The sequence below is a fragment of the Carcharhinus amblyrhynchos genome, chromosome 12 (genome assembly GCF_965287045.1).
Source record: "Carcharhinus amblyrhynchos chromosome 12, sCarAmb.v2.hapA, whole genome shotgun sequence".
Classification (NCBI taxonomy): Eukaryota; Metazoa; Chordata; class Chondrichthyes; order Carcharhiniformes; family Carcharhinidae; genus Carcharhinus; species Carcharhinus amblyrhynchos.
The window spans coordinates 52388891-52414686 of record NC_137335.1 but is presented as its reverse complement, the minus strand read 5'-3'; the positions used below and the strand labels follow the sequence as shown (position 1 = coordinate 52414686).

At 43.1% G+C, this 25796-nt stretch overlaps 1 protein-coding gene across 3 annotated transcripts in view; it reads left to right on the top strand.

The window, feature by feature from the left end:
* Positions 1–25796, top strand: part of ush2a (Usher syndrome 2A (autosomal recessive, mild)) — an 815153-nt gene that overhangs the window by 478884 nt on the left and 310473 nt on the right. For all 3 annotated transcript variants that reach the window (XM_080200528.1, XM_080200527.1, XM_080200526.1), the window contains 2 exons: positions 16412–16562; positions 19502–19644. In XM_080200528.1, the coding sequence (XP_080056654.1) occupies positions 16412–16562; positions 19502–19644 (294 nt within the window). The remainder of the gene's footprint in view (positions 1–16411; positions 16563–19501; positions 19645–25796) is intronic.

The following is a 25796-nucleotide window of genomic DNA, read 5'->3' as shown; positions in this document are numbered from 1 at the left end:
GGAAATAAGGTCTGGGTGGGATTGTTGTCAGTGCAGGCTCAGTGGGCCGAATGGCCTCCTTCTGCACTGTAAAGATTCTAAGAGTCTATGATTTATTGCTAAAAAGAAGAGTCCTTGGGGGGACATCATCCCACAAAAGATCCAGGATTCAGAAGTGCTGTCACTCAGTGACAATCCAGCTGATGCACAATGGAATGCAATGTTAGCAGGAGAGAGTACAATGGATTTGGAAGAGAGGAGACGTGTCACAGAGTCAAGGAGAAGTCAGCATTGCACCTGGGGCACAGGGAAACTGCAAACTCAGGACTTGACAGTATCTCAGGGAGAACACAACAGGACATTATGCCTCATGAAGTCTCAGCAATGTATCAGGGAAGATTTAACAGAGGTATGGAAACTCACAGGAGGAGTTCTCAAAGAACGGGGTCGAGAATCACCAAAACTTCATTTTATTAATGAAGTTTAAAATTCCTAAATAAAAGTCAGCCACACAATCTCTCTATAGGCAGGAAGATGGTCAGTTCACAGCATTGCATCTGAACACATGTCCTCTGACATGGGGATTGCCACTGACAGCCGCAGAAAAAATTTGTATTCCCTGGCTCCCTCATCACGCCCATTTTGCCGGAAAATGTCGCAAAATTGGGCATGATGTAACTAGCAGGAACGGCTCCTGTTTTCGCGTCTATTCTCATTTTACTGAGAAAAAAAATTGATGCAATTGGGAGCCCACCCAAAGTGGGCAAAACATCAATCTGTGTTCATTACAATGTAATTAGTGAGCTTCACTCCCAATCATCCCAGCTCACCAGTCTTAATGATGTTGGTCACTGCAGCCGGATCAGTCAGGAAAACACTTTGTATAAAAGTCAGATTCAGGCACTTGAGCAGTGAAAGTGAGGACGTGAGTCTCTGTGTTCAGATTACTCTGTGCTGTTCAGAGGAGGTTGTTTCATGGTGATCGTGTTGCATTTCCGGTTGTGGGGGCGGGGGGGGCTATGGGTGTGTGGGGGATAGGGGCTGTTGTTGCTCACGGGACTCGGGTCATTGCTCTGATCTCGGGTCTTAGTGCTGACTCTGGGTCCTAGTGCTGGCAGCAGTAAGCACTGGTGCAGATGGGGGATGGCCTGGAAACTCTGAAGTGGTAGTGCTGCAGCCTCAGGACTTGTCAAGCAGCACTGTCTGTGGCCACTACTGCATGGGTTCTGAGTGTGTGTCTGTGAATGAGAGGAAAATGGGGGTCATTCTGGGATCTGTGGGGGCGTATGGTGAGTGTGTGTTGCTGGGAGTCTATGAAAGATATGGGGAGTGTGTTTCTGGGCGTCTGTGGGGGATATGGGGGATGTCAGGGAGTGGAGAGTCAGAAGGTGCAGGCATAGCTGCAGCCTCCTGGGTGGAAGGCCTCAGCACAGGTTCAAGTCCTTCCTCCTCCCTTGGAATTCCTGAGGGCCTCTGGGTCACTCCATGGGATGGTTGTTCTTCTGTACTGAACTCCAGAAGCTCCGGCGTCACCTTGCTAGGCATCTGTCAGGGATATGGGGAGTGTGTGTTGCTGGGCGTCTGTCAGGGATATGGGGAGTGTGTGTTGTTGGGCTAGGGGCGAGCAGAGTGCTTTAATCTCTCCATCTGTCTATCCCCCCCCTTTCAAAGTGACAATATGGCTTTGCGGTGCAGCCCATTGATCTTGCTGTTCTTTTGGCTGCTGTTGGAGCTGAGGAGGAGGAGCAGGAAGATGACTTGTGGGCATAGGAGGCCCAGGCCTTACCACTCATAGGAGTAGAGAGAGACGGCTACTGGAGGCAGGACATGGCCGCCATTCTCTCCGGAGGGAACAAAGGCCCCACATCGTATACCAGGTGCTGGCGGGCTGGCGGCAGCAGGGATCAGGCATGCAAGGGCAGCAAGGGAGGCCCTGATCACCATGTGTTTTGGTCTCTATGTTGCCGCACAGGGCTTCCATTCCATCCCACTTGGCATCCTACAATCTCCTGCAACATTGTAACAGCAGAGTGGTGGGGCTGGGTATTCCATGTTGACGAGTTTCTGGGGCAGGCAAGAGGGTGACGATGACTTACTAAGCACCATTGTGATGATGTCCTGCTGAAAACTAGTCTGACTTCTACATGAGGTCCACATGCACGCTGGCACCTGGGCCCATGTCTGTATGCAGATCCCCAGAGATGATGGGGTGGTGGTTGGGGGAGGAAATCTCTCATAGGTTCTGCGGATGCCATGGCAGTCACTGCCAATGCCCTGTCACTCACTGTACCCAGCGAATTGAGTGCCTCGTTTTCTCAGTGGCAGTGCGTTGAGGGGCCTCACCCACTGATATCAAAGTGTAGCATCCCTCCGGTGACTATTGGGGTAAGTACATCGCTGTTAGAGGCTAACTAGAGTGAAGTTAGGTGAAATAACATTTATTGTTGCCAACAATAGTGCGTTCAGAATAAGTGATAATATAAAAACATGTGAATGCGAGACTTTAAAGTGCCTAAATATTCTACCTACCTAGTTTTGCCCTTCATCCATGCCATCTTAGTGCCACTACAATTTTTTTTAACCTTACGTGTGCATCAGAGGTGGAGGGGGTCAGGTGTCTGGAATATATCCTCGGCACCCTCTTCATCCTGCTGCCCCGACATCAGGAAGTGGGGAGTCAGAAGGTGCAGCCACAACTGCAGCCTCCTGGGTGGAAGGCCCCAGCGCAGGCTCAAGTCTTTCCTCCTCCCTCGGAGTTCCTGTGGGCCTCTGGGTCACTCCATGGGATGGTGGTTCTCCTATTGTGAACTCCAGAAGCTCCGGCGTCACCTGGCCCTGCCAGTCGTGGAGGACAGCCTGCGCTCTGCCCATGGTGGTCGAGCCCTCTGCGATGGTACCTGACAATAGCAGCAGCAAGTGTGCTCTGAGGCTGGGCTATGCTCTGCAGCCCCACAGCCATGACTCTCTGTGACTAGGTCATGTTCTCAAAGGCTGCTGCCATAGCCCGCTGTGTCTTGGCGCTGTCCTAGTGGCTCTCCTGCAAACTCTCAAGCCTCTCAGTCATGGACAGCAGAATCTCGAGATGCCTGATGAGACCCTCTGCTATGGTCTGCTGTGACACCACTATGGTCCTCTGGGACTCTGCAATAGCCTGCTGTGACTCAGCCATCACTTGGAACCTGCCATTCATGGTCAGGATTTCCTGCCAAGGCTTTCCACCGCAGACGCCACCTTGTAGTGTTGGCCTGGGAACCACATAAGACAGGCAAAGCTGGTCTGCCTGACACTTTTGGGACTCCTCTCAACAGCCTCACAGTCAGTCCAGTGTGGCCGTCAGCTTCTCCTGCATTGTCTGCTGCTGCATTTCCAGCAGCTGAGGGAGAAATGATCGCAGAGGCCTAACATGTAGCCTACGGCCAGTTGAGTCCTTGCTCCTAGTAGGCCCTCGCGTGCCAAAGGCCTCAGACATTCCCTCCTCCACCCGATTTTCATCAGCAGATGTGTCGTGCACACCGGAGAGTGACCCAGAAGCCTCACCATTCACTTGATCCACTGATGTGAGAGTCTCTGGGATGGTGAATTACGAGATGGAAGCTGAAAACGAGTCGGAAGATGGAAAACCGGCCTCGGAGGTCCCTTCATCTGCTTACTCTGAGGAGTCTTCCGAGCTGTCCGGGCCAGGATGGGTGGGAGCAGCAGTGGGAGCCGCGATGCCAGATGGCCCGGTTGGGTGGGGTCCCTTCCTGCAACCCAGGACACAAGGTTAAGTGCAAGGGAGGGAGAGGAATCTGGGCTACATGCAACTTACTTGAGATTTCTCCATCAAGAGGAGGATTGGTAGGTGCTCACTTCTATGCTCCAACCTGACCATGCTGTCACTAATGGCCTGCATGCGCTCCTCTCCTGCAAGCTCCAGTGTCCGCTCCACAAAGGGGGTGAAGACCCGGATCTCAGGCACAGCACCCCCCGTCTTCATCCTTTCCAGCTGATTATGGGCATTCTTCTCCTGTGGGGGCAGAAGGAGCCATGTCAAATCTGATGGCACAAGTCCTGCAGAGTATTGGGGGTGACCCTCAGAGGGCAAGGGTTGTGTTGATACTCTTGGGTGAGAAGGGAGATGCTTTGGGGTCAGGGGCTGAAAGCATGCAGGGTGCATGGGGGCGGGGATGTGGGGATCACTTAGGGGGAAGATGCTAGATGAGGTAAGACACTGACCCTTGTTGCCCGGATGAAGTCATTCAGTTTCTTGCGGCACTGCTTCCCAGTTTTCCTGGCCAGTGCCCTCGTCCTAACTTATGCTGTCACCACTTGGCAGGCTGTGTTTCCATTCCTTCCTCTGGAATGATGTCCTGCTGAAGGGAGGAGGGTGTCCCGCCTTTCCTCCAACCACCTGGCAAGATCAGCATCGGAAATTTGAGGGGCTGTCTTCCTCGAAACCATTTCTTCCCGCACTGCCTGCCTGTCTGTCTGTCCATCCTTGGGGTTTTTATGGAGCTCTGTCTTGTTCGGGCAGATTAGCTGCAGGCAGTTTTGGTGAGTCATGCTCCTGTTAGAGGATTCCAGCAAGTTTAAGTTTGCATTGTTACAATGGAAGAGAAACTCAGTCAGCAGATGCAGGTGTGCTCTTAGAGCTGGCGGGGGGGTGAGGAAGAGATAGATTTTTGCCTCGATGATGATTGGAGGCAGGGGAGAGAGAGGATCATGCCATTGGGGACCAAGAGGGGTGATGAGGGGGACATGTGAAGTAGGGCACGGTGGGGTGTTGGGGGGATAGTCCCCAGTGTTTGTAGGGGGAGGAAAAGACTGTATCTGGCCCAGGGGTTTCTGTTAGCAGAGCTGTTTCTTTTTTGCTTTTCCTATGTATGCGTAGTTTGTGGCTCCAATCTGAGCTGGTAGCTGTCTGGTAAGTTAGGCCCCACCCACTGCCTCTAGTGGCTAGAAATGGTCTAACCCATATTTTCAAAGGCTAAGTGTGTGTGTGAAAACTCATCTGAAAGACACATCAGGAACTCTCTCATTTTCACACTCGCTGGACACTCAGAAAAACATCTCGTAAAGTTCTGCCCATATGTATACCAGTTTCAATGGGATCCATTGTCTGCAGTCACAAGTATTTATTTTTACAGATGAGCCCATTAGGAATATTTGGTTTAGAAAGCCACAGAAGCACTTACCTAAGTAAGAAGTTATGTACACAGTTTGATTTTTCAAGGTTTTTAAATGATAATCCATCTTTGATTTTGTTTACCATTTTTAAAAATGAATGGCCCCTTAAAAGGATTTAACCTTTCTTTAACCAGGTCTATGTTTTCATCAGTACGAAGGGTCTTTTGTTTTTGAGTGCCGCATAAACTCTGAATTCCCGCAAAGTCACTCAAACTCAGACTGTCTCAACAGCTACTTACCTCCCAGAGTTTCAATCTAATCTCCCAAGATTATGTTCCTTTGGATTCCCAAGTTAACATTCCAGCATTAACTCACAGGCCCCACTTCAGCTCTTTAGCCATGCTGAGCAGAACACTGCTCTAAAGGCTTACCTTTGGTCCAACAGCCCCCAACACATTGGCAGCAACCTCGGCTGTCTTCTCAGATCTCCAGGGCTTCTCCTGAGCCTTCACTACTTGAAGCCTGTCAATCACACTACTTTGAGCCTCTTTCTTTCTTATCTTCCCAATGGATTCTCTACCTGTTGGTTCCTATCAGTGGTCTCTTCCTCCCAGTAGTCTACTCCTGGTGACTCCATCCCTTGGCTCCTCTATCTCTCTGGGAAGCCCCTCTGACCTTTCTACCCGTGTTCCATTTAATTCTCTGGGGCCTCTCCTTGTCCCAAGTCTCCTCTGTATTACGAGACTTACTTCTGGTCCTATAGTCAGGTTTTTGCATCTTTCCTTTCTCCACAGTTGCCATGGGCACTTGTCCCTGGTCCAAAAATCTCACAACGCCAAACCCTCTCCTGATTCACACATGGTCAGAAACTCCGGGACTTGTAATACTTGACTTCCACTCAGAAATGAGCTAAGTTCCTATTTCCTTGACACAGAAGGAACAAAAACCTGAGTGGGTTCCTTGCCTTTCTCTCTCTCTAGCCAATTGCCAAGTTTTGAGCACTGTGTCATGATTTTGATGATTAAGGAACTGCAGACAGCGACTCTTAAAAATAGCTCAACCTCCTGCTGTCTCCAGAGCATCAGGTAAATCGTCCAACTACAGATTTAAACTACCTCAGTGCCAAAAGCACCAGCGCCACCAGGTTCATCCAGAAGCCTGCCAACTCACCAGTCTCAAAGAACCATTTCCCCCTTTAATCTATACTGGACTATAAATGACTTAATCTATCCATCTACTCTTTAAACTATTTGTGTCTGTGCATGGACTTTGAATGTGTACATGCACATGTGAAAATCAAAGCATTTTTATTATTTTACTTAGACTGTGTTAAGTTCAAAAAAAACTATCTTCTCTTTTAAAAGATCAAGGAAATCTGTCTGATCATGTTTTTTTATGGACAGAATATGCAAACAGTTAAACACTTATGGCCTGCAAGTATATCCATAGAACCACAGAATCCCTATAATGCAGAAGGAGGTCATTCTGTGCAAGAGCATTTTACCCAGGCCCACACCCATCAAAAGGAGGTTTGATAGATAAGTTGGTGGGACAGGCAGATGAAGATCAATGTGGAGAAGTGTGAAGCATTTCATTTTGGTAGGAAGAACATATGCGCATCGATCATTGAATGTGGTAAGATAGGTTGAAAGCCCAGTTATTCCTTGTAGCATAGAGTACAAGAGCAAGTTGGTCATGTTAAACTTGTATAAAAAAATTTGTTCAGTCCCAGCTGGAGTATTGGGTTCAGTTCTGGGCATCACACTTTAGGAAAGATGTGAAGACATTAGAGTGTAGAAAAGATTCACAAGAATAGTCCTAAGGATGAGGAACTTCAGCTATGCAGATAGATTGGAGATGTTGATACTGTTTTCCTTGTGAAAGAGAAGGTTGACAGGAAGTTTGATCAAGGTTTCAAAATCATGAGGGGCCCAGACAGAGTAGGAAGGAAGAAAAATATCCCACTGTTGGAAGGATCAAGAATGTGAGGGCACGGATTTAAGAAAATTGGCAAAAGAAGCAATGGAGACATGAGGAAAAACCTTTTCACTCAATGAGTAGTTAACATCTAGAGAATGTACTGCCTGAAAGTGCTTGTTTGGTCAAGGCATTCAAGAGAGAATTAGATCGTTATCTGGAAAGGAAGAATGAGCAGGGAAGAGGTGATATGGCTGCTTATTTGGTATTGGGGCACCTCCTCCAGTTCTAAAACAATTTTTATATGCAGGTGGAAGAAGAATGATATTGAAGTTTCAAACACTAGTGTGTTTGCAAATAGTGAATGAAATTAATTGCCAGAGGGCAAAAATACAAGCAAGTGCAGAGGTAGAACAGTGAAAAAAGTTAACATTAAGGTAGGCTTTTAACAGAGTACAGTGAGAGTGAGATCTGTGGAAGTATGGGTAGATTTTATGAATACATGCTCCTGGTACACACATTTGTAAAATAGATCTTTAAAAGAGAGGGAACAAGTAGAAAAGATCAAAAATATAATCAGGTAATAATACCACAGAATCATATAATTATTATAGCACAGAAGGAAGCTATTCAGTCCATCATGTCAATACACATTCTTCAAATCCTGACACTGAATATAGAACAAAACTTATTCCAACTTATAAATCAAAGAAAGGGTTTAATAAAGAAACATCATTACTTCAAACTTGGGGTCCCACCCTGGGCCACTCCAAGCTCTCCACAATTCTACATACATTCTAGTGTACTGACTATTACATTACTCTGTAAATGGTTCCTTCATTTATTAGGTCAGCTGACCCTTACACCTTGTTCCCATTGATCACATTACGTCCAATACAAAGTTGTCACTGGTTACATCCTAACGATCTGCCTTCTTGTTGTTACTTCCAAAGTGAATAACCTCACATCTCTCTTATTCGCTTAATAGTCTCGTTGATTTCAACAAAATAATTAACTAATTGAACAAGACCTGCTTTTTAACGAATCCATATTATTATAACCAGCTTATGCCTTTCTAATTGTTATAAAAACAGGAAATGCTGAGAATACTCAGCAGGTTCAGTAATATCTATTGGGAGACACAGATTTCGCATTTCAGCACCACAACCCGTGGGGCAGCATGGTAGCACAGTGGTCAGCATTGCTGCTTCACAGCTCCAGGACCCTGGGTTCGATTCCCAGCTCGGGCCACTGTCTGTGTGGACTTTGCACATTCTCCTCGTTGTCTACGCGGGTTTCCTCTGGGTATTCCTGTTTCCTCCCCCAGTCCAAAGATGTGCAAGTTAGGTTGATTGACCATGCTAAAAAATTATTCCTTAGTGTCCTGAAATGCGTAGGTTAGAGGGATTGAGTGGTTAAAATATGTAGGGATATGGGCGTAGGGCCTGGGTGGGATTGTGTTTGGTGCAGACTCGATGAGCCGAAGGGTATCTTTCTGCACTGTAGGGCTCTATGATGATTTCTTTGACCCTTCATCAGAATTGTTGCAACCCCCTTTGAATACTGCTGCTAGCAGCTGTGATGGTAGCAGTCCCAGCATTCATAGCAATGTGCTAACCTTGCATGGCTTCAGTCTGAGCTTCAACCACAGTTCCTGGATGCTGAGGGGCTTCTGCCACTATGGGCTCAAATTTCTAGCCAATGTTACATGCAATATTGGCGCTGGACTCCTCCAAGCTCATTTACCATAACTACAGACCTTCCACAGGCCTCCTAAATGCATCAAATGTTTATAATCTTAGTAAATATAATGCAAAGTATTTGACTGATGTGTTTGTGCTGATGGAGTAAGTGGCAATACATGCAAGATATGGATCTGAGGCTTACAGCAGCATTAAGTGTGTGAAGGTTAGGTGAATATGAGTCATGATTGATAGAGATTGCTGGTAAGTAACTGGGATGGCAGGCTGAGGGGTGGGGGGAGAGGTGGAGTTGTGCAATGTCTGAAGCTGATGGCTCAGTTGCACCAATATAGCATTTAAAAATATATTCACTTATCTTGGCCACTGGTGTGAAGATGTTGAACTTCTTGAGGCACTGCGCCCTGGTCCTTGGGGTAAGATTGCTGGTGAAAACCAGGATGGGTAACTACCCTTGAAGTCTTCACAATACCTGTATAACGTTCTCTGTAGACAGAGGACGTCTCTCCTCCTGTCCATGTCCTCAACTGAGGCTTCCAGAACTGCATCTGAGAACCTTGGAGCTTCCTCTCTCTCGTTCCATGCCACTCTTGTTGCTTTCTCAGGGAAAACACAACACTAGAATGACTTCCAATGTTTGCTCCAGCCAAAATGGGGACAGGGTGGGGAAAAGAGCCTGGGTAAGGTACTCTATCAGAGGGAATTGGCGCAGATTTAATGAGCTGAATGACCTCCTTCTGCAATAAAGGGATTCTATGATTCTAAAATGTGTTGTCTTCCTGCATCAGTTGCAACAGTTGTTGATGAATTACACACTGCAATCCCCACGTCATAATTTGGGCATTATCAAATTTTGCAGCCAGTGAGTTTTACAGTATATTTGGGAATTCGATTGTGTTTCTTTTAACTAACCAATTATGCAATACCTATCATAACATTTATTACTTGGGGTAAGGAGATACTTAGGTTGTGACAAAAAAGGCATTATTCCCACCATTACATAAATAGAATTCAAACATAGCAAGCAATATCTTCACAAGGCATTATTTTACTCGGGCTCCCATTGTGGCTACTCTTTACGTATGTAAGGGTTATTAGATTAGTGATCCAGAGACACAAGCTCAAATTCTACCACAGCAACTGAATAATTTAAATTGATTGAAGTGCATCTGGAATAAAAAGAAATGGTGGCCACAAAGCAGCTGTTTGACCATGTTCTTTATGGAAGGAAATCTGTCGACCTTCCCCAGCCTGACCTATATGTGACTCTTAACTGTCCTCTGAAATGGCTTCGCAAGCTATTCATTATATTCATGAAGGCAGCATGGTGGCACAATGGGTAGCACTGCTGCCTCCCAGCACCAGGGGCCCACATTTGATTTCCAGCTTGGGTCACTGTCTGTGTGGAGTTTGCATGTTCTCCCTGTGTCTGTGTGAGTTTCTTCCCATAGTCTGAATGATGTGCTGGTTAGGTGCATTGACCCAAACAGGTGCTGGAGTGTGGCGACTAGGGAAATTTCACGGTAACTTCATTGCAGTGTTAATGTAAGCCTTACTTGTGGTTAATAAATAAACTTTTCTTAAGATGGCTCACCACCACCTTCAAAAAGGTAATCAGGGATATGCAATAAATGTTGGCCAGCAATGCAAGTGAATGAATGTATAAAGAAGCAAAGTACGATTCACTTCCTTGATGACAAGCAAATAGTAATCTGATATAATTAATATGACAGCAGGCTTTTCTCAGTACAAGAGTATTCTTACTTAAATCATTTGCATCGGCACTGAGAAACTGACCAATCAAGCCATAACTGTCATAACAAACATTTATTACTTCAGGTAAAGAGATACTTAAATGGTGACATAAACAAAAGAAAGTCAACATTCCCACCGGTTGCTACGCAAACTTCAGTTATAGTGCTCTGGCTAACTGTAATCATCACTGTGTGGCACAATAAAATATAGTGACTTTTCCCACGGGAAAGATAAAAATGTTATAAAAAGACAAATGACTGCTTGATTCTTCAACGAGATGGAACAAGTCCCTCTTTAGTACGATCGTTAAAAATAGTAAAGCTAAACTTTGGTGGGCTGCATTGCAGAAATTAGCACCAGTCCTGGTTCATAGAATATGAAGGATAAAAAGAAATTAGGAAAGTCTAAAAATAAATGAGAAAGAAAAGAATATAGGGAGACTGGTGAATTGGACTTATTAAATTTAATGCAATGAAATTCAGAGTGATGTATTCTGGGAGGAAGGATGAGGAGAAGCAATATAAATTAAACTGTATAATTTTAAAGGAAGTGTAGGAACGGAGACCTAGGGATTCATATGCTTTGAAGGTTTCAGTACAAGCTGATGGAACTGTTAATAAAGCATATGAAATCTTTGGCTTCGAGGCAAAGACTACAAAAACAAGGAAGTTATGCTCCAATTTTGCAAATTGTTGGTTAGACCTCAGCCAGAGTACAGGCTCCAAAACGGGCAGCACAATTTACGAGGAATATCAAAACCTTGGAGTGGCTGCACATTAGGAGGGCAATTCTCCCACTGCAATCCACTACTTTTCTGGAGGGTCGGGCTGGGAGCTGCGCGCCGTCGATCTTTTTCCAGGAAACTCTGGGGCGAGAGGTATCAGGCTTGGCCTGGGAATTGTTGTGGGGATCACGATCGGGCCGTGGGGGAGTGCTGGAGGGGCAGCACTGCGGTGGTCCTGAACTGGTCAGCAATCAAACTGGCCAGCATACGGGGAGACTGACAGATCGGGACGACTGCACATGTGCAGAGTTCCAGAACTATCAGACGTTGGCGTGAATAGGCCCCCCCACCCCCACACCCCTGGGTTTTTAATGATATTCATGACAGGGACTGCATTGCACAGAGTGGGGAGATTTGAGTGTGCACTGCACTGAAAAAGCAGTCGTAATCTAGAACAGTTTTCCCACCAATTCAGCATTTTTGGGAGAATCGAGCCCCAGGTTTACCATCATATCAGTGGTGAGCTTCTTCAATTATGTGCAAGGACTAGAACAATTGAGATTGTCCATTATAGAGTAAAGAAGGTGACGGGGAGATTTGATGTTTTGAAATTATGAGGTGCTCAAATAGAACAAATGAGGATAACAAATGAGACAATAACAAATAGACATGGGCCATAATTTTATCGTTCTGTCCGCGGTGGGAATCGGAACGGGTAAGGGACGGACAATGGAAAGATCTGCTGACCTTGGGTGGGCTTTTTGGGACAAGCGAGGCCATAAAATCCCATCCATGAATTTAAAATGATTGACAAAATGCACATAAATAATTTATCAGGGTAACTGGCTCTATAGTGGACACTTGTGGCATTGCACTAGCGAGATCATATTTGAAGATCAGCAGTAACATTTATCTCAGTTTGAATTGAAAAATGCTGTTATCACTGATCAACTTTATGCAGCAAACTCCAAATTGTGTCTTCATTGGCCATTAACCAATAATAAAGGCAGTTTAACATTGTTTTTAATGTTTTTTTATTCTCATTAAACACCTCAGCAAACCTTAGAGAATTGTTCAAATTACTCTTGTTAATGCTTTCCACGTTTTCCTATGCCACAGTAGTATTGTTGGAAAATTAAAACCACTGGTGGCATTGTGGCAGAGTTGTTCGCACTGCTGCCTCACAGTGCCAGTAACCTGGGTTCAATCCCAGCCTCAGGTCACTGTCTATGCGGAGTTTGCTCATTCTCCAGGTGCTCCAGTTTCCTCCCACAGTCCAAAGATGTGCTGGTTAGATTGATTGGCCATGCTAAATTGATCCTAGCATCAGGGGGATTAGCAGGGCAAATATGTGGGGCTACGGAAATAGAGCCTGGGTGGGATTGTGTTCCATGTAGACTCAGTGGGCTGAATGGCCTCCTTCTGCACTGTGGTGATTCTATGATTCTATGAATTCTTCCCTCACTGATTACACAAATGGTGGGACTATAGTGATCCACACACCATTCTTACAAGTTGACAACTTGATAGTTAAAAACACGCACAGAAAAGATAGAAAGACGAGGGCAATGTGAAAATATGATTATTACAAAAATATATTTCAAAAACTGTGAACATCATAACAAACTGGAAAAGTTGTCATCAACTTTAAAATTCAAAATATGTCATTAAGTCCAAGTTTATCCATATTAAGAAATAGCCACTTGGAGAAGTAATTTGAGCCAAGACATTGCTCACTGATTGGAAACTCAGGAAATATGTGACATAAATAAATAACATAGAATCTCTACAGTGCAGAAAGAGGCCATTTGGCCCATCAAGCCTGCACCAACTATAATCCCACCAGATCCCACTCTTATAACCTCAATATTTACACAGCTAATCCCCCTGACATGAAGGGGCAATTTAGCATGGCCAATCAACCGAACACGCACATCTTTGGACTGTGGCATGAAACTGGAGCATCCGGAGGAAACTCATACAGACATGGAGAGATTGTGCAAACTCCACACAGTGATCCAAGCCGGGAATTGTATTTGGGTCCCTGGCGCTGTGAGGCAGCAGTGCTAACCGCTGTGTCATCGTGCTGCCACCTAAGTCTGAGTTTTGTATATCCTGTTAGGTACCATTAATATTTAAAGAAATCTGAACAGTCAATGAGAAAATGACAGAACAATGCCACAAGAGTTCACACTTTTATATAAATAATAAAGTTTATTTTTGTTAAAAAGAAAAATTAAACAAATCAAGTACAATTAACTCAATGTTACAATTTAAGAAAGGTTATGCTACCAACTCATGACACTGGATTCTGCAGCATGTAAGGGCCTCTCTGTGACTTCTGCACAGTGACTTATAAGATCAGAAAACATCCTTGGTTTCCAGCAATGCTTTGTCAATGGTTTCAAACTAATTATTTTCAGAAGTCCAACTGCAGTAAAGTTAACTGTCTTTCTTGGAGAGAATTACTGTAGACACCTTCCTTTACCTTCCAGCTAAACAAACCCTCCAACCGTTTTATCTCTTACCAGCTTTGTCTTATGGTGAATACCAGCTTGCAATTTCAGGCTGCGTCTTTGACAATAGATCTAGCATTAACCCAACTTCAGGTGTAGGTCTCGCTTTATCACTCGACTTCCAGAGGGCTACAAGGTGCAGAAGACCCAAAAACTACCTCAGTCTCTCAGCTGTTTTTCTAACTATCAACCAGTCTTGCCCATGCCCTAAGTGAATTCACAGAGATAAACTCAAAACAAAGAATATTACTAAGCTCCACACATCTCCGTGGCAATGAGACACTCATGGCCTGTTCACAGGTAGAAGTGTAAATTATCTATCTGTTGGTTCCAAAGCTTTCCTTAATTCTGGGAAACCACATGAATAACTTGTCTCTTTCACACTAATAACTGGAGATGTCATGTCTCCAATTCTTTAGCTAAGTAAGACAACCTGCCGTTTTGTGAGTCTTAGCCTTTCACGCTGACTTTTGAGTTGTAAGTATCCAAGGTTTGTCTGATTTGCAAACCTCTAGATGTTTACCAGTGCCTTTTTACCCTCACTGAACTTCCATTTAAAATTCCATTTGAAAACTAAAAGAATTAAAAACCTCTAAAGCATATGGATTAGGCATACATAACTATATTTCATGGTGGTGTCTTCAGTATGATCATTTGTCTTCTGTATGATCATTTGCCTTGAACAAAGTATTAAGGGCATTCGACTCCTGTCTGGTGATCCGAGTGACTGATCATGTAGTTTTAATTTTCAGACTTCAATCCTAGGAACTGCCTCAGAGTCTCAGGGCAAGAGAACATAGTGCTTAACGGTGTCCTGGAACTAATAGTAAAAACAAAGATGTGTCTTCATCTTTCCAACTGTGAGGGATCTATTGAACTTTACCCTCAGACAGTGAGTAACCATTCCAATTGATCAAAATCAATTCAGAATTCTTCTGAAGAAGACATAAGATGAATAGTGGCATTGCGTATATCACAGTTTGTGTCACAGCAGAACTTACTCCTTCAGAATTTTGTTCAAAAATATAATATATATGTGTATATATATGTATAATATATATATATAAAATGACATGCACAACTTAAGCTAGGTAGCCATATTCCATGAGGCACAATTGACATCTTTCTTTGTTAGGAAGATTCAATTAGTCACATAGCTTGAGGGGCACCTCTCCACATCAAGTGATTTGAAATGATTTATTATTGTCACATGTATTAGTATACAGTGAAAATTATTGTTTCTTACAGCTATACAAAGCATACCATACATAGGGAAGGAAAGTAGAGGCTACAGAATGTAATGTTACAGTCATAGCTAGGGTGTAGAGAAAGATTAACTTAATGTGAGGTAGGTCCATTCAAAAGTCTGATGGCAGCAGGGACGAAGCTGTTCTTGAGTGCGTTGGTACGCATCCTCAGACTTTTGTATCTTGTTCCTGATGGAAGAATGGAAGAGAATGTGTTGGAGGTCGGTGGGGTCCTCAATTATGCTGGCAGTTTTTCCGAGGCAGCGGGGAGTGTAGACCATGTCAATGGATGGGAGGCTGGTTTGAGTGGTGGACTTCGCTTTGTTCATGATTCTTCGTAGTTTATTGTGATCTTGGACAGAGTAGGAGCCATACCAAGCCGTGATACAACTGGAAAGAATGCTTTCTATGGTGCATCTGTAGAAGTTGGTAAGAGCTGTAATAGACATGCAAAACTTTCTTCGTCTCCTGAAAAAGTAGAAGCATCAGTGAGCTTTCTTAACTATAGCGTCCGCATGGGGGGACCAGGATAGGTTGTTAGTGATCTAGACAACTAAACACTTGAAGATCTCGACCATTTCTACTTCATCGCCATTGAAGTAGACAGGGGCATGCTCTCCACTATGCTTCCTGAAGTTGATGACTATCTTCGTTTTGTTGACATTGAGGGAGAGATTATTGTCATCGCCCCAGCTCAACAGATTCTCTATTTCTTTCCTTGTTCTCTGTCTCATCATTGTTTGATATCCAACCCACAACAATGGTGTTATCAGCAAACTTGAAAATTGGAGTGGATGGTTTTTGGCCACACAATCATAGGTGTATAAGAAGTATGGTAGGGTGCTGAGGACACAGCCTTGCGAGCCCCGGTGTTGAGAAAGACCACGAGGAAGGTATTGCTGCCTATCCTTACTGACTAAGGTCTGTGGGTTAGGAAGCCTAGGATCCAGTTGCAAAGGGAGGGACAGAGTGAAGAAGCAGGTCCCAAGACTACCTTCACTGGAATGGGAATTGAAACTGCACTGTTGCTGTATTCTGATCCATATGCTATCCAACTAACCAATAGCGTTAGCCAGTCCCCATAATTTAAGCTGTCAATAATTATATTTCAGATAAAGTAAAACCTATTTTTATATCAGAAAGCATGAAATATAATAACATTGAATACATTTAAGGCAGGAATTCAAAAAAATGTTCATTATGATCAAAAAAATCTTTATAGTGAATGAAGTGCTATTTTTAACATGCATAATATTTTCCTTTCTTTTAATCTTATCATTTTAACAGTCCTAATACAGAATTTGCATACAAGCAATCTAGCAGCGAAGGTCTCGGAATGTTTCTGACAGAACACCGTTGCTGGTGATCCCCAGGACTTTTTTTTTGGGTTTGAGGAGCATTTTGAATCCATTCAGCATATGTTCTGTGCAGTTTTCTCTGCTCTAATTCTTCCATGCTTTTCGACAGCTCCAGCTGGTGTGCTGCCTCCAAGGCTCTCATCTGCCACTCCGACCAGTCTTCAGGTTGCATGGTCTGCACCAGCACGTAACAATGCTCCAGGCTTGCCCAGCTACCAGCTTCAGACAAAGCTCCTGCATTCCACTGGTGACATTTCAGAGTATGTAGTGTGAAGACCTGTTTTAGCTGATGATTCTTTTTTCAATTACCGAATTACAATTTTTGCTGATTCACATTCTAATGTGATTTTGTTTCATTTAATGAAAGTGAAAAAAAAAGTTGCCATTAATTTATTGGTTAGCATTGCTACTTCACTATGCCAGGGACCCGAGTTTGATTCCCAGCTTGGGTCACTGTCTGTGCTGAGTCTGCATGTTCTCCCTGTGTCTGCGTGGGTTTCCTCCGGGTACACCAATTTCCTCTCACAGTCTGAAAGACGTGCTAGTCAGGTGCAGTGGCTATGCTAAATTCTCCCTCAGTGTACCCGAACAGGTGCCGGAGCGTGGCGACTCGGGGATTTTCACAGTAATTTCAATGCAATGTTAATGTAAGCCTACTTGTGACGCTAATAAATAACTTTTAAACTTTAAAACTTTCTAAAAGTATTTGATGCACTTTTAGCTTCATATGGACATCAAAAAAAAGTTGAATTAATGGGTAACAGTCGTGCTTAAAAAGTTATAAATTTAAATGATTCATTTTAATTTCTGATGATTTGTAAGTATATGTTGGATAAATGCACCATAATATATATGTTACTGACATGATTGGAGAGGAAAATGACACCTTTCTGCTTGTCTATTTGTGGAACAGGTCAAAATGGCTCCCAGGGCAGACTTGCAGAATTTTAAATAATATTGCAGCCAATTACTTCAAATAATATTGACTTGCTTGTCGAGTAACTTATTAAATAGATTAACATTCTGACCAATTTTGTCCTTTAAATTGTGATACTTTATTTGAGGTACTCGGGCTCAGTTGCTCTAAGTTTCTACTCGGGTACTGAGCTCAAAATGTAATTTATTGGGGAATGTGATTCATTACGCAATCAGGTAAGGCAGCAGAGTGCCAGACTGGAGTCGGGAGGTTTCTCCTTATGGTATGAGTCCATAGACCATGGCTGTTTGCACTTCGTCCCTGTTGGGAACAACGAAACCATTTGTGGGTTGGGAATCTTTTTACAGCTGGAACTGTCTTCGCCAAAAGACTATCCCAGAGCCACAGCATCCCACCTCCAGATTCCCTAACCAATTAGGGGGTATGGGGGGGAATGACCCATCCACTCTATCAAAAGAAGGCTTTCCGATTAAGTAGACATTTGAATGTGTCTCAAAGATGCACCAGCACTTGGATTTTTGAAGCTGCAACAACCACAAGATTAGAGAGAAGACCTGGGAAAGCATGCCCCAAGTCTTTCAGCCTTACCTGAAAGTTGTACTGAGGCATCTCAGGGATGGCAGTGAGTTGAGCTCTCCCAAGGAAGGGGGCAGGAGGGAAAACCTCAACAACCAGGCAGATGTGGATTGAAGTGACTGAGAAAGTCAGCAGCAGATATTCGGCAGGTGGCTCTAGAATCAGTTTTACACTGGCATGGATTTCCCACTAGATCTCTGGTTGGTTCTCACTATGACAGACCAGGAAACTCATTATTCATGTAATTGATCTCCCGCATATGGTGGTAGATGAAGGGCTGACCAGAATCTTCCCTCCTCCCCATGCCACATTCTTCTTTAAACCAGCGGGAAAGTAAGCCTGAGACAAAGTGGTGTATAGATATCGAGGTCTACCTTTATAGGGCCCTGCTCAGATCACAGATATCCAAGGAGAGGATGATGCTGGCGTTCTGCAGCTATCGGACCCTAAAGGAACAGATCTCAGCAAATGGTGGGTGGACCTTCGTGCATATGGTGCCAGCACGAAGCAGCTTGTGGAAAGTGGGAGATCCTCATGTAGCAGTTCTGCCTCCAGCATGGCTTCAGAACCACTGCGTCCCCAGCGTCTTCCATACTCTTTGTTAATTTCTCTGACTTGCTTGGGAAATGTAGTTTTCTCACTAACTGTAGGTATGCAGCAAAGGGGTGTAGGGAGTGGATGCATGGGTAGGTGAGGAAGGTCTCAAAGTGGGGAGAGACAAAGACATCTTGGAGGGTGGGCGGGGCGGGGGGGGGTGCGGGTGAGGCCCGGGGGGGATGAAAGCGTCTGGATAGGTGAGGCTGGGAGGGAGTTAGGAGGGTCAAGGGTGTTCAGGTCAAGAAAGGAAGATGCAATAGTCTTACCAAAACCTGTCTTCCATCACAAATTACCCTTTTATTTCCAGTGATACCTGAATACCTTTCAAAGGTTATAGAGTGCAGATTGATTCCAAATCTATTGATTGCCGGACTGCGTAGACCACAGGCCTCCATTTGCTAATTGGAGAGCTCATAATAGATGAGGTTCACAGGGAGATCTGTTGATGATCCCCATGGCCATCATAACAGAGGAGTACCAACATATAGTGGGAATGTTGGAGGAGGAAGCATTTCTCTGTGGATTGTACAGGGTGTTGTTTCTAAGAACTGAATCTGCAATGAACTGCATTTCTTAGTGACCTGAAGAGGAGAGATTGGATATAGGACAGTGGCAGCAACGCTGGGTAATGATGGTCTAATATTACTGTCTTATTTACATTAAAGTAATGCACTTAAATTAAACAACATGTGCCATTTTTAATTTAACAATTGAAAGTTTGATAACATAGGGACCTAGTTTTGATGGAGCTGTTATGACTTTTTAACTTAAATTATGTGTAATATATCTGCTTAGGTACATCAGTGACAAGCTGATTATATAGGTTACATCATATTGTTCTGCTTTCTGCTCTTTATTGGTACACACTAAATAGCATAATTTAAGTACAAACTTGCGCAAAACAGATGGTGTGAGATCAGTTTTGAAAGGTGTTACATTACCCAATTTCATTATAATTGCAAATAAATACCAGATAGAAAATATTATTTTATAACCACTTTGAAACAAGCAGATGATTGTTACAAATATATGCATGTTTTTTGGAGTGTATGGAATAGATGGGTGACTTAAAATGTCTATTCATTACAGCTTGCTGCCCAATCAAACAACAGAATTTAGCTATTTAGCAACAGGCCTTCAACCATATACAGCCTACAAGTTCAGACTGGTTGCTTCCAATGGATACGGTAGTACCATTAGTGACTGGACACAGATGATTACCTCAGAAGATAGTAAGTATGCGGTGCACTGTGAGAACATAGATAAACCATTGACTAACTTAATACCTGAAGATTAGAACAGATCAATAATATTGGGGTTGATATTCCTATGAAATATCTTGGAAACGATACCGATATTTTAAAATGTAACAATTTTTAAAGTAATCATTCATACTTTATAGACCTGATTTTTAAGATCAGAGTGTAGGTATAAATGATGATTATTATTGAAAATGGTTAGAACTCTACCACCTCACCCCCCATGGAGTCAGGGCAGGTGAATGTCCGACGACTGAAATCTCCATTGACTTTGGGCAGGAATTTCCAATCTCGCCCGAACGAGGTTGTAAAATCTCGTCCAACATTTCTAACCGTGAGTAATGACTGAACTGATCCATTCTATGTTTAAGTTTTTCACCCCATTTTTATAGTTGACTGCTTTCCAAAGATGTGCGGGTGAGGTGGATTAGCCATGCTAAATTGCCCCTTAGTGTCCTAAGATGTGTAAGTTAGATGGATTAGCCAGGGGAAATGTGTGGGGTTGTGGGGATAGGGCAGGGAAGAGGAGCTGGGTAAGATACTCCATTAGGGAGTCGGTGCTGACCTGATGGGCCGAATGGCCCCTCCTGCACAGTAGGGATTCTATGGTTCTCTTGACCTTACTCCAACAATGACCAAATGACATAATATAGTACAATTTCTCTTTCACTTTCTGCACGATAGGTTCAAACTTCACTTGCACGTATTGCACAGAATTATTTTTCAGACAGCCGGAAACAGTATTCTATTCCATTGGCAGCTGCCTATATATTAGGATTGTTCCTTTAGTTCTTGCACTAGGGTCAGCCAAGAAAGGATTTGTTGCCTGCATTCTGTGGTTCACCACTCCCCGCCTCACCCCATCCCACCACCACCATCCCCCCATCCCACCTCTTAAGTATTTATTTCCTAGCTTCCATAGAAATCCTACGAGGATGCAAGGCTGTCCAGTGAGAATAGCGTTTGCACTTGAATTTCCTATTGACTAATTAATTAATCACTTTTATTGTGGTCCCTGCAGGTCTGCCCAATATCACAGCATGTCTTAAAAAACATATTAAAATAACAACTTGTCTTTCAGGGCTTCACTCTTATTAATTTTTAAGAGCAGAGTTGAAATACAATAATAAAAAGTGTGGCTCATATTAACTGCTGTTTCCCTGATTGATTTGCCATTAAAAAATACTTCTGCACTAAAAATCAATTATCTCTTGCACATATTTATTCTTCAGAAAATTTTTAAAGCAGCATCTATACTGAATACAGAGTTAATGTCTATATTCAAGGAACAATGTGTGTGTGGAAGTTTGAATAATACCAATTACTTAAATGAGAATAAAGGTGGTTGAATCCATAATTGTTAGTAATAGGCTTAATAGGATCAAATTTCAATAACTTTATCCAATAAATCACTGATTTATGTTTGGAATCACAGGAATTTTCAGCGTTGGTCACGGGTCTTGGCTAAGTTATTTAATCTCTGGTAGGGAGTCTAATGGGTTAAATGCACTTGGGTTGGAGAAAATCAACTAAAGTTACTGCTCCTGATAAATGTCAAGTGGCCCCCCACTGTAAGTGCATTTGAGTGGATGTGAGGTATGTTCAGGGTGGACTTAGCTACAGTTCCTCCACAGAGGAAGAGCTTGTCAACACATGTTTGTTAAGGCCTACGCATGGATGTGGTATCAGAGAGCAACTAGCACCCATGAAATCATGTCTAGCAAGCAACAACTTGAGGAAAAGGAGAAAGAATTATGTTGAGAGAAAAACATGGATTGCATCTTAGCTTTATATTATTTGTTATTTCCATCTTTTACCTCATTTGTCCCATGCTCCACTGTAGCACTGTCTCATATTGGGTATATTGCCAGCTTTTTACCAAAAAGATCATGTTTCATGCTTGAGTCTCTGCAATGTGTGCCAGCAAGCTAACTTAGGAGAGCAAGCATCACAGTTAAATCATGTCTAGCCTTTGGCTGATATCTCCACATGCACATATTCCATCAGGAATTATTCGATAGCAATTAAGAATAGGAATCCTGATTGATTGGGCAGCATGGTGGCACAGTGGTTAGCACTGCTGCCTCACAGAGCCAGGGATCTTATTTGATTCCGGCCTTGGGTCACTGTCTTAATCAGATTATAGGAGAACTCTTACATGCCAGGAAACAATCTTGTGAACCTCCACTGTACTGCCTGCCATGCAAGGATATTTTTCCTTAAATATACAGACTGAAACTATACACCGTACACTGGGTGTGGTCTCACCAGATCTCTGCATAATTATCAGAAAACTTCCTTCTTCTTGTATTCCAGTTCATTCCAATAAAGGCCAACATGCCATTTACCTTCCTAATTGCATTTACTGTGCCTGCATACTAACTTTCTGTGTTCCTTGTTACAAGTACACTCAAGTCTGTCTGAACATCAACATGTACATGTTTCATACTTTCCAAAAAGAATTCTGTTTTTCAATTATCGAGGACTTCAGTCTGCTTTCAGTTCATGAGTTTGAACATTTAATTAATTGTTGGAGTCAGTAAAAAGTAAACATACTTAACTAGTGGAACTGTCAAACTTTAGTTCTTTAGGTTACCTTACATTCCATTGTGATTTTAGATTGACTTAACATTATGCAATCGTTCCTTTTAACAGAATCTCATCAGCTCAGACAGGGGAGGAACAACTGGCAATGGGCTCCTTAAAAAAATCTTGTTAGAGCCCCTATCTGACACCAGTAGAAGTTTGTTGAGTGGCAGATAGAATGCCTGCTGTGCACAACGTGATTCCTACATTATCATACACTTCAACTGAAAAATGTTAAACTTCTAGTGGCAGACTCAGTGACCTGTCAATGTAATTGTGCCACTCACTTCAATCCTGTACACATCCACATTTACAAATTTTAAGAGAAGGTTTCCATTATTCACTATTTTTACTGATATTGTCAATTGAACATACGAAATGCATTTACCGTTTCAGTATGAATAGTGTATATAACAAATCATTTATCTGTACAAAATAATTGAATAAGAACTTAACCCCTCGTTTAGCCCTGATAAATGTACAAAAAACTTCCCAAAATTAATTAAATAAGTCTAAAAAAGATATTAATTGATGATTCAAAATGAATTATTAAGTCCAAAGATGTGCAGGCTAGATGGATTGGTATAATAACTCCAGGAGCTGGCTGTGAAGGAACCATGCTTTATTGAACAGAATGAAAAAAAAACCACGAGCTCGTGGTGAATACAACAAGATGCAACCGGGACTAAAAGATTAATGGCCCCTCTCCAGGTCTTGCTTTATACAGGGCTCGGTATATGCGCTCCACCTAGTTGGCAAATTACCAATCCTCAGGGAGATTGTATTTAATGAACCCAACTCAGAGTCGCAGAACCACAGAATACTACAGTGCAGAAGAAGTCCTTTGGCCCATCGAGTCGGCACCGACACATGCCCACTTAATCCCACTTACCAGCACTTGCCCCATTGCCTTGAATGTTATGGCATGCCAAGTATTCATCCAGATATTTTGTGAAAGATACAAGGCATCCTGCCTTCGCCACCCTCCCAGGCAGTGCATTCCGGCCCAGGCAGTGCATTCCTCCCAGTTGGGAAGTCAATTTGTGATTCCCCATGCAGATCATGGGGGTTATCACAATTGGTCATGCTGAATTGCTCCTCAGTGCCCAAAGTTGTGTAGGTTAGGTGGATTAGCCATGGTAAATGTGCGGACTTACAGGATTAGGGCAGGGTGGGGGAGTCTGGATAAGATGTGCAGACTTGATAGACCGAATGGCCACATCTGCATTGTAGGGATTCTACGATTGATCCTGTGAAGACTGTTCTATCTGAACTTTTAAAATATCTGTCTTGCTTTCGGAATAGCTTGACTCTGGTTAAGAATGCTAAATGTTAATAGTTTACTTACAAGCACAATCTACTCCTGTGAAGAAAATTTGGCAATTGTTTGAAAAAAAAGCTATTTATAAGTTTAACACTGGGATTGGATATTATATTCCTGACATAACTCAGAAGACACATCCAGAAAGGATTATGAGCGGCACTTTCCCTGGAGAGTGTACAATTTCTGGCCAGCAAAGTTCACATATGGCTATTTAACACAATCATATTCCATTTCTGTGTAAATTCCTTTTATCGAAGTGTTTACCTTTTATAATAAATAGCTTTTTATCTTGTTAGATACAACACATGCAGAAATGTAGTTTAAGCCCTTTAGCATTTCAGTGATCATAAGCTCTATCCTGCAATGCTTGTGATATGAGAGCTTTTCGAAATTCGTATTTCCTAAGATGAACCAACTATCTAAGTGCTATAGACTTTATTTCCTTATTTTGAAAAGAAAATGCATTAAATGTTCCTTTCTCGTTGACACTATGAACCGCTAACAAAAGTGGCGAGTGTATGTGATTTTTAAACAGGCAATTTTCCTCAGCATGTTGGGTTAAAATTCTAATGCGTCAGTTAGTGGCTACCAGGAATATCAATTGCAAATATTTAAGCTCATGCTGTTCATTGAAGATAATAGACAGAAATGTTCAAGCTGTTAGTGTTTTTTTCAAGCTACTGAGTATTTGAAAATTTAAAGCTAGGACATATACATGTATATTTTCTGACCTGCACCTTCATTTTGGATTTATCTCTGAATAATGGGAGTGAACACAGGGCTACCAGTATTTCTTCACTCACTTCTGTTTTCTGCTCCTGCCATCAAGATTAATGTTTTATGATTTTACTCTGATTACGGCTTCCTGCAACTTAATTGATTTCAGCCAATTAGCGGGCTGGACTTACATCCTCAAGGACAGTAGCGGGAGCTTGGAAAATTCATGACTTTTCTTGCCCATCCGGGACAAGAAGTACCAGGAAAGATGGAAGTTTCATTGTGGGAGGGCAGGTGTGGTCCGCGGTTGCAGAGACTGACAAGGGAGAGAATTGGGACACTGCAGGGTGCCAAGATGGACTGTTTAGAAGTGCTGCCTCGGTGCTGTGGGCCTTTGGCCCAGTTGTAATGGAAAAGGTAAGGCCCTCTAACCCTCATCCCATCACCCTCCACACACTCCATGCCACCTCATGGTCCTTCATGCCTCTCATGTCAATGTATGCCCCTCCACCCATGCCCAATGATCTTTCTGATCCCCCATTCCAAACCATGCCTATTACCACAATACATTGTATAGAACTAGTAAAACCAATAGTGCCAATAATATGTGCAAAAGAAAATTTTACAAACCAGTCATTCATTGATAACTCTCCACTTTCTTATTTTTAAAAAAATCCTTTTTACTGCAGGCCAATAAAAGTGTCAATCATCCAAATGCTTTAAAGTACCAATCGCTGAAACTGTAAGATCTTGAGTCCTCTTTATTCTGTCCAAGTGATAGAAGAGATCAGAATGCCAGAGCTATCAATCAAGTACTGTCTTTTTCCGGGGCTTATATGTTTCAGTGCCCTGATGGATATCTGGGTTCTCAGCGAAAAGCCCTGAGGTCTGCTCATTGTGAATGCTGGGTGAGTTGGCATAGAGAGTGCAAGAGCAAATGGTTGTGGTTGGGGTGTCCTGGGGTTGGCAAAAGCTGGTATTAATTAGCTATATGGCCTGAAAGAGGCAGTGAGGTTCATGAGTTTGCACTACGTTGGCTGGTGGCTACAAGGAGCTATGGGGCTGAATGGATATGAGGGGCAATTGGGGGTGGGTGTGGAGCATGACTTGGCCTAGCTGGGGATTGGGGAGTGAATGGGATGAGGAAGTATGGGGGATGAAGATGAGAGATACATTATACTTACAAAGACACCTGGGACAAAGTCCCAGAGAACTGAGATTTAACCAGGCTGTCTTGGTACATGGCAGCTCCAGGAACTGCCTCCAATCTATGTCCAGGAGAGGCACACCTCCATCATCCTTCCCCCACTGAAAATGATGATTCCGCCAATTGGTGCACTTCTCCTGAGGCAGTTTTAGTGAGCCAGAAAATTTCTCAGCTCTGCACACTCGCCTCAAGAGCAAAACGGAGAAAGCTAATGAGGGTAATGCTGTTGATGTGGTGTACATCAATTCTCAAAGGCATTTGATACAGTGCTACACAACAGACTTGTGAGAA